The 14,723-nt window shown below is 32.6% G+C and overlaps 1 protein-coding gene across 1 annotated transcript in view; it reads right to left on the reverse strand.

Moving 5' to 3' along the window:
* Positions 1-14,723, reverse strand: part of LOC124529772 — a 146,937-nt gene that overhangs the window by 100,714 nt on the left and 31,500 nt on the right. Inside the window, exons 2-3 of the mRNA XM_047103679.1 lie at positions 9,365-9,569; positions 8,772-8,909 (exon numbers count right to left, since the gene is read on the reverse strand). Coding sequence (XP_046959635.1) covers positions 8,772-8,909; positions 9,365-9,513 — 287 coding nt within the window. The 5' untranslated portion in view covers positions 9,514-9,569. The remainder of the gene's footprint in view (positions 1-8,771; positions 8,910-9,364; positions 9,570-14,723) is intronic.

Raw genomic sequence — 14,723 nt, forward strand, 5'->3', positions numbered from 1 at the left:
AACGGACACTGCAGAGCGGGCGTCTTAGCGGGATTTTAATTGTTTAAGAGGCATGCGGGCGGTGTACTGCGCGACTGTTAGCGATAAATAGTTTGATTTGATTTTTCAATATAGAATGAGAAATCTTACAGTTTCTCCAATTTATCTCTTCCAGACAACCCAATCTTAGAGAAATTTCAAATAAATATTTTGGGCAGATGGTGCATCCATATCTACATTTAAAATTAGATTCAAAGCATTATATTTATACCTCATTTTCCAATACACCATTTTGGCGCATAAGCTTTTCTTCCTCGCTAATATTACATATAAAAAGAAAATACAAATATCCCGACACTCGGCCACACATCAAATCAGATCATGAAAATAAAAGAGTTTGCTTTAACGAACTGAGGCGTTACTTGATAAGTTGAAAACGTTTGAGCACTTCAGAGATTAAAACTTTTACATTCTTGCTTTTAAAAGATTTTGTAACAATTAACGAATAGGAAACATTTCTATTAAGCTGTAACCTTGCATTGCTTAACAACAAATTCTGCGGAAGGAATACAACAACATACAATAATGAAAAGAGAGTTCCATGATTATATTATTAATATTTCCGTGTTTTTTTTTTATCAATCAAATCAAATAGAAAAAAACAGGTGTCGTGGAATACTCGGTTAAAGCGAAGTTCTTTCAATATGGATTTTGTATTAAATAACTATTAAATGATAAATATAAATTAAATATCAATCAATTATATTGTTATTAATAGATCATTTGTTGATTAAAACAGTACAAGAAAGACAGAGAAAGAGAAGCCTCACTCGTCTACTGTCTAGTCTAGACGTGTAAAAGAATTTCTTTCCAATATGAGGTGATGAATATTTTTTTATTGTTTTTTTCCAACGCTTTGAAGGATTTGCGACTTGCACCACTTTTGTTTAGAAACATCACGAGAGCTCTGCAATTGGCTTCGAATGCTTGATTTTTCTTCGTCTGCATTTTACTATCATTGTTAAACTGCGAACAAGGTGTGAATACAGATCACTAGGACCGCATCAACGTCTTCCGAGGTTATACTTATCTTGGAAGACGATGTATTGTTCTCGTTGACAGGTTGCAAGCATAATAATTATGTTGTTCATCAATTTCATCTTCGCGCTTGAAATGTATACATCTTCTTATTTCAATGTTTCGTATTATAATATATTATATTCGTATATTCGAGTCGAGATGGCCCTGTGGTTAGAACGCGTGCATCTTAACCGATGATTGCGGGTTCAAACCCAGGCAAGCACCGCAGATTCATGTGCTTAATTTGTCTTTATAATTCATCTCGTGCTCAGCGGTGAAGGAAAACATCGTGAGGAAACCTGAATGTGACAAATTTCATAGAAATTCTGCCACATGTGTATTCCACCAACCCGCCTTGGAATAGCGTGGTGGAATATGTTCCAAACCTTCTCCTCAAAGGAAGAGGAGGCCTTTAGCCCAGCAGTGGGAATTTACAGGCTGTTGTTGTTGTTATTGTATACTAATGTGTCCAGCGATCTATCTTTTGAGTTATAACACTGAAGCCATTTGTTTCGTAAAGAGTGCTATTCTCGATACTTTTGTAAAGGAACTTGCTTATTGTTCTATTCATTTCTTGTTATTTCTTCTGGCTGCTTTCGGTATTAGAGTTTCAATGTTGACGATTGAATAATGTATTTTTGTTATGTTTATTAGTATAAAATACATTTAATTTGTAAAATACCGCAACAGCAGATAATGACGTTGAATAAAACGTATGAAAAAAGTTAAAAAAATATACAAGGTTCTTTCCAAACAAACAGTGAATGCATCTTCACGAACTCTCCGTAAGTCGTAGTACAAAATAAACTTGTATTTTTTTTTTTCACATTTAAACAAAATTCCAATGGACGTGTGTGCAACTGAAGAGCAACGGGAGGCAAACGTGAAAAATAGAAAGAATTTCTTTAAACAACTGAGAAAACGTTCATTACTTGAGTGCCATTAAGAGTATAAATGTTCAAAAAGAATTTCATTTAGTTAGTTTTTTAAGAGCTGAGACAGCTCGGTGGTATTACACGTGTATTAACTCGAGATTGCGGATTTCAAATGGACAGACGCTTTGCTTTTCTCTTATTATTTTTTTTATTTATTCCATTCATCTTACGTTGATTTGTCTAAAGTGTAATCTTTCAACGACAATGATACTTACCACGATGCAAATTTCATGCATTGAATAGTATTGGGAAAACATACCTATGCCATATTAGTAAAATGTTGTATCATTGTCTACGTCTAAATCTCATTTACTTTAATTAGATATTATATTATATATATATATTTTTAAATTTGCATCTTAAACTATGATTGTACGTTCGAATTCAGACAAGAACTACTAAATTTCTATGTGCCTACTTTGTGTTCATCATTCATTTCGTGTTCGGTGCTAAAGGAAAACACCGCGAAGAACGTATATACTTTAATCTCAATGAAATTCTTCCACGTTTATAAACCAACCCGCATTGGAAAGCGTGGTGGATTTGACTCTAAAACTCATCTCCATAGGGAGAAAAACCCTTAGTCCAGTGGGAAATTTTCGGACTGTTACTTTACCAATTTTATAAAGATTCATATTTAATAGACTATAAAGAACGATTATTATTAGAAGTAATCTCAATTTCACATCAACAGCATTCCCTCTAAATTAGCAAATTCCACTTATTGGAAGATAAACCGTAGGGGAAACCAATCTGGATCTTACTAATAACCTAATGGCGCGCTGCAGTGTATTTGCACTGATGCAATCAAACAGCACTTATAGTAATTTAAATATCGTCTATACGAACTTTTCCCGAGCGCATCTGTAATAATTCGTCATAAAAATGCAATTTTGAGAAGATATTAGGTAAATTAATCCAGTTATTATTGTGAAATACCCTAAATATTTTTGACAAGTGAACTGTCCAAGTAAAATATATATCGTGTTATTTTTATTTCGAATATTGTAATTCCTCTCATATTTTGTAATTGGAATGAGTTCCAATTATATCCCACCAGGTGGCTCTATGCACATTTTGGGTGGTGAGTGTTGGTATGCTTTGACATTGACACAACACTTCAAACAAGGATAAGTTTAGTAATTTGTAATTAACTGTGACTTCGGTGATTATTTGAAAAAAAAAAAAATTGATAGTATCGAAACTGATTAATATATCAATTCAATCAATTTCTGGATAAATATCCATCCATTTTTCTATGAAATGTCCATCGTTCTAGCTATAGTCATTTTCATCCATGATGGTAACTAATCATCATGGATGAAATATGACCGTACGTATCAAATTTAAACCATTCCTGTCATCGCCAATGCATCACCAACCTTCAGAAATAAGGCTTATTGGACCCACGTGCTAGTAACACTGGTTCACTCATTTTCAAAATAGAAAACAGCAATACAATGTCCTATTGTAGTGTTGTGTAGTATCCTTCTAAGTGAATATATGAGGACCAAGTACAAATAAACATTTATTTATAACTACTTACACTTATTTTTAACATTAGGTATTAAAAGTTATTCTATTAATACATAATATTAGTTGAAGTCCGTATACGTCCGAGCTAGCCGATAGCCTTTTATGGTCTGATATTCTCTTCGAAGATTGTCTGGAAGATATTTCTGTTTTAGCGATAAGGAACATTTTTGATATTATATTCTTCTGTAACATACTTTATTTTACTGTAAATAACCACCTAAATACACAGTTATTTCTTCCATCAATTAAATAATAATAATGGATTTCGATAAACTCGAGCATACTATAGCTATGTGCGTGTACCGACCTCCACAATCGGATTTTAACCTTTTTGAATGTGTGATGGAGGACGCCCTTAAGCGAGTCTGTACTGGGCGAAAGAATATAGTTATTTGTGGAGATTTTAACATTGACATTTTAGTGCAATCTTCCATAAGTACTAGGTTCATGAATTTATTTCAATCTTATAATCTAAATAACATATTTTGTGAACCTACAAGAATATCAGCGACTTCCGCAACCTGCATAGATAACGTGTTTTGTAGTTGTGAGGCCGTTAATAAGAAAATCTTATCAAACCTTACATCAGATCACTTTGGCCAAATGGTGTCAATAGGTATAAAAAAAATCAAAAGAAACGAAAAATCACTTGTAGGCCAATTACTGTAAAAGCTTTAATCAACTTCAATAATGCTTTACACTGTAGCCTTCCAAAATTGAATCTTAGCTCAAATGATCCCAACTCTTTATATAATTCTCTTTTACAAGTAATTAATAACGAATTCAATAAAATATTTCAGTTAAAAACCTTTTATCAAAACAATGAAATGCAGTTCTCAGACTGGGCCACTACCGGTATCTATATAAGTCGAAATAAATTGTATGAGCTATATGAATTTAAGAAATATAATCGTGATTGTAAATTTATCAATTTTGTTAAAAAATATTCCAAGTTATTTAAACAAGTTTGTCAAACAGCTCGTTCGTTGCATATTAAAAATAAAATCTAATAATAAAATGAAAACTACTTGGGATATTATAAGTTCGGAAACAGGTAGGTTGAAGTTTGATGCAGGGCAGTTATCCCTTAGTATAAAAGGCAAAATTGTAGGCAAAGATCTAGATTTGGCCAATGAATTCGAAGAATATTTCTCTAATATTCCTCTGAATATTACTAAAGGACTTAATGCGTCTCCTAATGACGCTTTAGATCTACTCAAATGTTATGTTCCCCAGAATGAGTTAGAATTTTCTTTTGAGAATATAACTCCGTACGAAATATTAAAAATATTTAAAACATTAAATCTGAAAAAAACCAGTGATCTATGGGATTTATCAGTCACAATTATTAACAATGTAATTGTTGACTTGGCTTCTTATATAGCTATCATCTTTAATAAATGTTTACAATCTGGTATTTTTCTTGATATGTTGAAATTAAGTAAAGTAATCCCATTATTTAAGTCCGGTGATAAAAATGATCCAAACAATTACAGGCCGATCTCTATTTTGCCAGTATTAAGTAAAATTTTTGAGAAAGTCATGCTTAATCAATTGCTATTATACTTTAACTCGAATAAGCTATTGCATTCTCAACAGTTTGGTTTTACTAAGGGTCGCTCGACTGCTGATGCGGGTGTAGCATTTGTTAAGCACATTTATGATGCGTGGGAAAAGTCACAAAACGCTATTGGAGTTTTTTGTGATTTATCAAAAGCTTTCGATTGCGTTAGGCATGATATTCTCCTAGAAAAGCTTAAATATTATGGTATCAGGGGCCCTGCATTGAAATTAATTTCCTCCTACCTTAGTGAAATAGTTTTGTAGGTTGTGGTTAATGGTGAAAAATCAAATGGCGCTGTGGCGCAAATGGGTGTACCACAGGGTTCAATTTTGGGACCTCTCTTGTTCTTAATATATACAAATGATTTACCTTATTTCGTAAAAAATACTTGCGATATTGTACTGTTTGCAGATGATACATCCCTCATTTTTAAACTTGATAGAAAAATAAACAACTATGACGTTGTAAGCAGTGCTCTGTCGCGGGTTCTTGATTGGTTTGACATAAATAATTTAGTACTAAATGCTAAAAAGACTAAATGTGTTTTGCTTTCCTTGCAAAATATCAAATCATATCCTTCTGCAATAACTTTGAAAAATGAAAGGCTTGAGTTTGTTGAGTCGACTGTCTTTTTAGGGATAACCCTTGACTCCAAACTGCAGTGGGGCACCCATTTGTATGCCCTGGCAAGAAAACTAAGTAGTGCCATTTATGCAATAAAAATAATTAGAAAACTCACGGACATAAGTACTGCTAGACTAGTTTATTTTAGTAATTATCACAGTATTATGTCATATGGAATGTTGTTAGGGGGTAATGCAGCAGAGATTGAAGTTGTTTTTATTCTACAGAAAAGATCTATCCGATCTATTTACAATATTAGCTCCAGGACATCATTACGCGAGAAATTTAAAGAAATAGGTGTATTAACGGCTGTTTCACAATATATTTATGATAATATAATCTTTATACAAAAGAATATTAAAAATTATTCTATCAATGCTGATGTACATACTATTAATACAAGAAATAAGAATAAACTTGTAACCCCCAGTTTCCGTTTGCATACGGTAAATAGAACGTTTTTGGGCAATGGTATACGCATATATAATAAGATACCGGAAAATATAATCAATTTACCATTTTCAAAATTTAAAAATATTATTAAGACTAAATTAATAAATAAATCATACTATACATTAAAAGAGTACTTTTTAGAGAGAAACGCCTGGAGTTAGGCTCGGGTTCCATCATAGGACGCTAATTACTGTCAATAACAGCACTGTAAATGTGTTTATTTGAAAAGAGCAACTATGCGAGTTTCTTGCCGTTTCTTCTCGCTAGAAGCTGCTTTTCGAAACGGTGGTAGTATTTGATTATTGACGATTCAAAAACGCTTCATTGTGAAGTTTACTTGAATAAAATTGATTTGATTTGATACTTTGTTATGAAACATAATGAAACATATTGTCAAAAGCAGATGTTATGATAATTATGTCTTGCTGACCGAATTTGGCATCCATAATTTAAAACTTGCCAACTACGTATGATATTATAGTATACAAGTCTGTGTACAACCACGGGTGAATTCTCTATTCTTTTATTCTTTTAATCCGATAGGGCGGCAATTCGGAAGCAACCGGAAAGACTTTAGGCACAGGGCCAGTGTCGTTGTATGCTTCCTAAGCCAATGAAGTGTACCCTTCCAGTAGACGTCGAGCTGTTGCTGTGAATTCTTCAAACAGAAAATTGCAATAACTTTATTTCAGCCTGCGGTTTGAGCCCAGGAGCTTGGGATCTGTTACCGTACCACTAGAACAATTTAGCCATAAAAATTGTCCACGGAATATTTCAGAAAATTTGACAAGACCTAATACCCCATGTTTAATTTAGTATGACGTCCTTTAACCAGACTGATTGAGACTTTAAATATATATCAGCTGTTAAATTATCATATTGAAGATATACGGGAGCAATTAAAAATATTATGTAACCTGCTCAAAACTAATCCTCCTTTTGGCTTCGCTGTATTCGAGTAGAAAGTTCTAAGACCAAAGAGGTTTATTTCAGTTTTCCTCAATATAAAACGCAAAGTAAATAAAACAATTAAGTCTAAAGACCGACGTTATCTTAACGATGGTATCTTAGAGAATTTTTCAAAAGCCGTAAAGCAAAAGGATGAGGTTTAAGGGATCCTTAATACGCCTTTTAATTAAATTTCATCTTGGCTTCTTAGCAGATAAGTTTTATCATTCATCAAATTTTTATATCAATCACGATCACGTGGTCACCGCTCTTTAATGGACTTAAAGTTATTTATATTAATCACAAAATAACTTATTTTATTGTGTTGTGTGTTTTTTTTATTAATATTGTAAACGATAGTTTCTTATAATGACTGACAGACAAATGTTTTATATCTTCGAAATCCGGTTATATTAGTTGACATACCTGAAAAAAGAAAGAAAAGATTGTTGAGTATAATTACGAAAAAACACAAACACAAATTTTAATAATTATCTTAATAATACAATTGAACGTTAGGATGATTCGATATTTGATAAAGGACGGTATTCAATGAATCTTGGAATACATACATACACAGTACCTTATGCTTTTATTTAAAGCATCGTTTATCTAGCTAGTGGAATACCCATTCAATCAAACATTGACAAAGTCAGAGGCAAAAGCCAGTTGGAATATTAGTTAAAACTCTCCGTCAATATTTGTTTGATAAATGATAGATAGTTTTTAATAAACTTAACTTTTTACTAAGACGTGATTGAAATGTTATATTCTTTCGTAATACACACCAATATTTATAATTTGTATGTTTATGCATTTTTAATATATCATATCAAAATTTATACTCCGCATCCTATCATAATTATGTTCCAACATCATTAATCTGTCATGAGCTTATCACGTGATATTTGTCCAAGGTTTGAGATATATTCCAATGAATACACCCGGATTTCATTTCAAGATAAACGATTAATTTAGGATATTGGTCAAAACTATTGGAACGATAGTTGAAATTTACGAGATTTTCGAATTAAGTAGATGTTAATAGTGATTGTGTTTGTTGTTTTGATGTAATTATATTTTTGTATTATATAAGAGAAGTATCATATCAGTCTGGTTGATTTATGAAAACTTTCAAAATAGTATCGAGGAGATTGTGAAAAAAGATAATCTTTGCCGTTATTGTTTGGTGAAAATGTGGTACGTTTTTAAACATGTCTGAAGTTAGCAACTCACAGACAAATTTCAGTACTCATCCAGCCTTCCTAGTTGTTCAGTGATAAGTTTTCACAATATTGCTTTCATTATTAAAAAAACGCACTTTGAAAAAATGAGATAAAGATTTCGTAAATAAATTGTAATTCATTTTTCGCGTGAGAATTTCGAGAATTTGACAGGTCTAAATAAGTTTTTATAGCAAAGTTGGGAAAAGTTCTGCTCTCTAGAACTTATTGATTGATTATTTATGAATTATTTATTGTTAAAAAAATAGCATGTTTTTAAAATTCCGCCTCAGCTAATGGTTCCAAAAGATTTATATCTTATCAAAGAGTTGAAAGCGTTGAAATCTCTATGATAAGCATTATTTACAAGATATAACGTCCAATACAAAACCTTCTCATTTCTCAAGTATCTTGAAATATAAGTTTTACCTGACACAATCCGCAGCGCAGTCCCGAAGACGACAGTAGCTGCAACTGCAGGCTGAGTAACACGAACCGGAGTCCAAGCTTACGGAGTCGAAGTGTCGCACTCCACCCCCAGAACTAGGAACTTGGGAGCCACGCCATCTGCAATTGACCAATTTTAAATGAGTGAAACAACATAACAACAACAGCCTGTAAATTCCCACTGCTGGGCTAAAGGCCTCCTCTCCCTTAGAGGAGAAGGTTTGGATCATATTCCACCACGCTGTTCCAATGCGGGTTGGTGGAATACACATGTGGCAGAATTTCTATGAAATTTGTCACATGCAGGATGTTTTCCTTCACCGCCGAGTACGAGATGAATTATAAAGACAAATTAAGCAAATGAATCAGCGGTGCTTGCCTGGATTTGAACGCGCAATCATCGTTTAAGATGCACGCGTTCTAACCACTGGGCCATCTCGACTCGAAACAACATAAGTTTATTGTAAAACAGATTGAGAAATAAAAAATAAAGAACTTCGTATTAGCATCTTAAAAGGGTCATCTTGTAAAGGTCGATAAATCTTAACTTTTTATATAGTTTTAAGTTATTGTACCTTGTGCTCTTTGAATCCATATGTTCCACAACTACATTCCAAGTTCTGTGTATGAGGTACAGAAGGAAGAGTATTCTAGAAGACTCCGGATTTGGAGCCTCTCTTTTCGACCACTTCCGACTGTTGGCGCTGCTGAAGCCGTTACCCATTTTTTGTTCAGCTTCAAGGCATTTGAGCTACTAATGTTGTGTGATGAATATGGGATCTGAAAATGAAAACATGGCTTATCAGTAAATCGATTCTTTATCTACTGTAACTAGATCGTTGCTTATTAATTTACAAGACTGTAGATTACGAGATCCTAAGATTAAACCTTACGCCAGACTAAAAAGTTATTGTGTTTCTGCCATGAAATTCTCAGTTTCAATTACGAATTGTTAAGCTGGAAGTGTTTGTCGGAAAGCAAGACAAAGCCTTCACTTGTGTATGGACTCGTTGTGTTGATTTGACTGTCTCATCGAATTAAAGTGAGGAATTGGAGTTCAATTGTTTTTACACACACACCTATGCAATATATAGCCTGCGTATAGGCTAGTCTTCCTTAATATTTTGTGCTGTAGTTTTAATCTGTTTGCTGTTTCGATTATATAATCATACTAGAGGCCCGGTACGTGCTTCGCTACGTATAAAGGGGTACCGACTGTCTTGTCGTGATTTGGGATGTCTGTTGTCCTTTCAGACGACTATGATACGCTAACTTCGATCAAACCTCAATTAGATCGATGATTTTTTTTATGGTATAGGTTGGTGGACGAGCATATGGGCCATCTGATGGTAAGTGGTCACCAACACCCATGGACAATGACGCTTTAAGAAATATTAACTATTCCTTACATCGTCAATGTGACACCAACCTTGGGAACTAATATATTATGTCCTCTGTGCCTGTAGTTACACTGGCTCACTCACCCTTCATTCCGGAACACAACAATACTGACTACTGTCATTTGGCGGTAGAATAACTGATGAGTGGGTGGTATCTACCCAGACGGACTTGCACAAATCCTTACCACCAAACACAACAATAATGACTACTGTTATTTGGCGGTAGAATAACTGATGAGTGGGTGGTATCTACCCAGACGGACTTGCACAAATCCCTACCACCAAAAATCGACGAAACTAATGTGTCAATAGAATAGAAAAATGTCTGAATGACAGTAATGATTCGACTGTGACAAAGTTACAATTATCCAATTGTAACCTTGTCACAGTACAATCGTTAAACTGTATAATTTGATACAAAAACAATTATTTAGTCAGAAATGAATGATTGAAATAAATAAGGTTCGATGAAAACCTTTCTCCCGACGATAATATATCAAGCAAACAGAGTAACGTACTCCACAAATCCGACGCTTTATTTCGCGGATACACAAAATTCTTTTCCGTGAGCCGCTTGACTAAGAGCCTCCAACAAAGATAGTATTAACTCAAATTTATCTCAGTCCGAAAGCCGATGTTACCGTTTTTATTACTGCCGACTCTTGTTCCAAGTTACATTAATATTGTCGAATGATGTAATGACGCATTTATCATATATTTCGTTTGGCTTTTCGGACCTTCTTCCACTTATACCAATAATAAATAGAAGGCGTCGTAATCTCTTACTGCGAATTGTTTCGTTATAGATTTTTCATTAAGCATCGTTCAAATTATTTTTAATTTTAGAATATATTTTGCCCAATCTAAATAGAGATCTAAATAGAGGTTGATGAGGAGTTGAATTCAGATTCTAGAGGTCCGAGGTCTTATATCTCCACCATATATTCACTAGACCAATGAGCAATTTTAAAATGAATGGACTTTAAATACATATTATTTTTGAACAATTTTAGCAATGGCTCAAATTAATTAAGGAATTACTAACATTAATTTTCATTACTTGCCTTAGGACTTCTCCTAACCTCTTGGTCAGGATCGATCCTGCGAAATTTTAAAACACTAGGCGGTTCTCACACCATTGTACTATTGACACTACGTTGTCATCTATACATATAATAAAATTGGAGTGTCTGATTGTAATATTAAAATAGCACCAATGCGTATGTATTTATATACAGTACGTATACCAAAATATTTTTTTTATAATTTTTGTCGGTCTGTCTGTCTGTATTTTCCGGCTAATCTCTGGAACGGCTGGACCGATTTTGATGGGGCTTTCACTGGCAGATAACTGATATAATAGAAAGTAACTTAGGCTACAACAGTTTTTTTTTGGTTAATTAAAACACGTACAAGGTCATAGGCACAGCTATAATAGTATAATAAAAAACTCTGATAAAACCATTAGAATGAGGATAGATTTTACGCAACGGCAAATAAAAAAACTTATCAGTTTACAGGTCCACAATAAAAATCTAACACAAATTATATTACATTAGATCGTTGCTAAGATCGTTGATATGATTCAGCTGCACAAAAAATAACCGATCCATCAAATATTAACATAAATCTAAAATCAAATATGCTGTGAAGGGTGCATAATATATAAGTAAAAATCCGTTATTTCTCTGAATTAAGTATTTGAATAAGAATGGGCTAGCTGAAATATTTTATATTACGTTAAATAGTAAAACATTTTAATTTTATTTCTGCTGATTTAAATGTGAACAAAAAGAAAGAATACTTTAGATTTTTATCCAATTCGATTAATAAATTATGTATGTCTGGGATAAAAAACGTTATTAAAAGTAATTTTCCTTTTTTTTTTTTGGAAAAACTGGTTTTAAATTTTTTTTGACGGTTAGCGGATAGGTAAAAAGTGCCACCTGGTAAACGGTCATCACCGCCTATAGACAATGGCGCTGTAAGGAATATTAAGCCACCAATCTTGGGAAAAAAGATTTGATATCATTCTGAATGTAATTTATCCTAGCTCATTCATTTTTCGTTGATATTTGATGTTATTAATACTTGAAGAGGATTCAGGATTAAAGTACGATGTATATTAAGAAATAGTCTATATTTCGCGACGTGTAATTTATAGATGATAAAAATAAAAAAAAAAAAAAATAAGGCCCCGACGAATTGAGAACCTCCTCCTTTTTTTGAAGTCGGTTAAAAAAGGCGTGGAGTTAATACCTGTTGACTTTCAAGCAGGGTATATTAATTAAAATAATTGTATCAACTAACATGACTTTGTATTTTTTAAATGTTGAAAAAGATAATCTACTGAGTTTCTTGCCGGTTCTTCTCAGTAGAATCTACTTTGCGAACCGGTGGTAGCTTCACTTAATTGTAAAATGACGATTCAAAGGTGCTTGTAAAAGCCTACTTAAATAAAATTTATTTTGATACTAAATCCTGTCTACTTAAAAAAAATGATTTCTAATTTACTCGAGTAGCTTCTTATGAGGGTTGATTTATAATTAAAAATATTTAATTAACTATTAAGATACTTATATGCTTGGAATGTCGAGAAAAGCCAATAATACTTCCGCAGAAAGAATTCGCTTCCGTAATAAAACATCCACGAGTTATAATTAGTAAATAATACATAACATATTTTATTAGGTAATCGCAGGAGTAAATCCTGTATAAAAGTCGTAAATATGTCTGGTAAAGACATTAATCTTTGCTCAACGTAAGAGATTTACTGGAGAAAGTACGAGTAATTAAGTTTTAATTTGAGATCAAATGAGAAGTAATTTACTTTGCTGAGTGTTTGGAATGTATCGTTATTTCAGTAACTGTCGACTGCATTCTCAAATAAAAGCATTTTATAGACAATAATTTTAGTACATCTATACCTATAATAAAATTGGAGTGTCTGTTTGTAATATCATAATAGCCCTTTTTATTCAATGCATATGTTACATATACCAAAATAACATTTACAATTTTTGTCCGTTTGTCTGTCTGTCGTTTTGTTTCGGCTAATCTCTGGAACGGCTGGACAGGTTTTGACGGGACTTTTACTAGCTAAGTGATATAATAAGGAGTAACTTAGGCTACAAGATTATAATTTTTTTGTTACATTCAAACTCGTACAAGGTCGAGGGTACAGCTAGTATTATATACATATTTATTATTGAACTTGCACTACCCAATCTTTAGAGTTTTATGCTCGGTATAGTTATTTTTTTTTTTTTTGTAAAAAACAAGTCTAGCCCGTCGTAAAGGCTCTTTGGAAGGGTACGCTGCTTGCTTTAAGACTGCCTTTGTGCGCTTTTAACCTGCTAAACATCCCTTGCAGTTATAAAAGTGATTTAATATGCGATGGTTTTTAAATAAATAAAAAAAAAACATTTTTATCTACTTACGCAAATTATTATCTATCAATCAAAATATTATTATTCAAATTGTAAAAATACTATCCAATCATTTACCTGTTTTGTCAGTGGCAACCGGCCATACTTTTTGTTATTGTGTTCTGGTTTGGAAGGTAAGTGAATAAGTTTAATTATAGGCACATGCGACTCAACTCATTTAAGATGATCATGTTTTATAGAAATTGATGAAGATGATAAAACTCTGCATATGCTAAAGAAGTATACTGGAATAAGGCTACAAGATATATTCGGTCCGAAATAGAAACTGTTTTTTTCAGCTCCTCTTGTAACTTTTTAACAATGACCTGATAAATTCGGATACACATACCAACTTTGATAACAATTTATTATTTCAAACAAAGTATCCGAGTGAGTTAGGAACGGCGCAATTCTAATTTATATAAAATAATCGACTATAGCATTGACTATCCCAATACACCTCGTAAATCTTCCTCCACAATGACCAATAAATCTAAATTCAATGGGTTAGGCTCTAGCGAATATTAAACTTGCAAAACTGAGCGTTATTTGTTTACTAACGATAGAAACGATGAATGACTAAGCTCTTTTTGGTCACTAGCATCTCTGTATAAAAAAACATTTATCCTTTAACTTTTTTTATGAAATCGAATAGCATTAGCTAGTAAATAATTACAATTGTCAATAAATATATAGTATGAGATCAGATTATTAGAAAGTCGCTTTCTTCACGCAGTATTAATGTATTCCTTACAGAACAGCCTTGCTGATTTTCTGCAATATATCATTTTATTGATCTAGATTTATAAACGTATATATTATAGAATATACATAGTATATATCTTAGAAGTATCATTTAAAAATGTGATGATAAGACTGGTTTAGGTGTGTATGACTTAAAATCATTTTTTTAGAACTTTAGAATAGTAAATTAAATATGTTTTAATTTGTTTATAAAAAGAAACAGTCGCACAAATGGGCTAGTGATCTTTGAGCCTCGTGCTCTCCTATATAAAGCTAAATGTGTAGAATTAGAAAAATATAAAAAAAAAGTTATTTTTTTTTAGTTTTAGTTATTTTTATACTAATAAGATGTTATTCAATTA

This window comes from Vanessa cardui, chromosome 5, assembly GCF_905220365.1.
Source record: "Vanessa cardui chromosome 5, ilVanCard2.1, whole genome shotgun sequence".
NCBI lineage: Eukaryota > Metazoa > Arthropoda > Insecta > Lepidoptera > Nymphalidae > Vanessa > Vanessa cardui.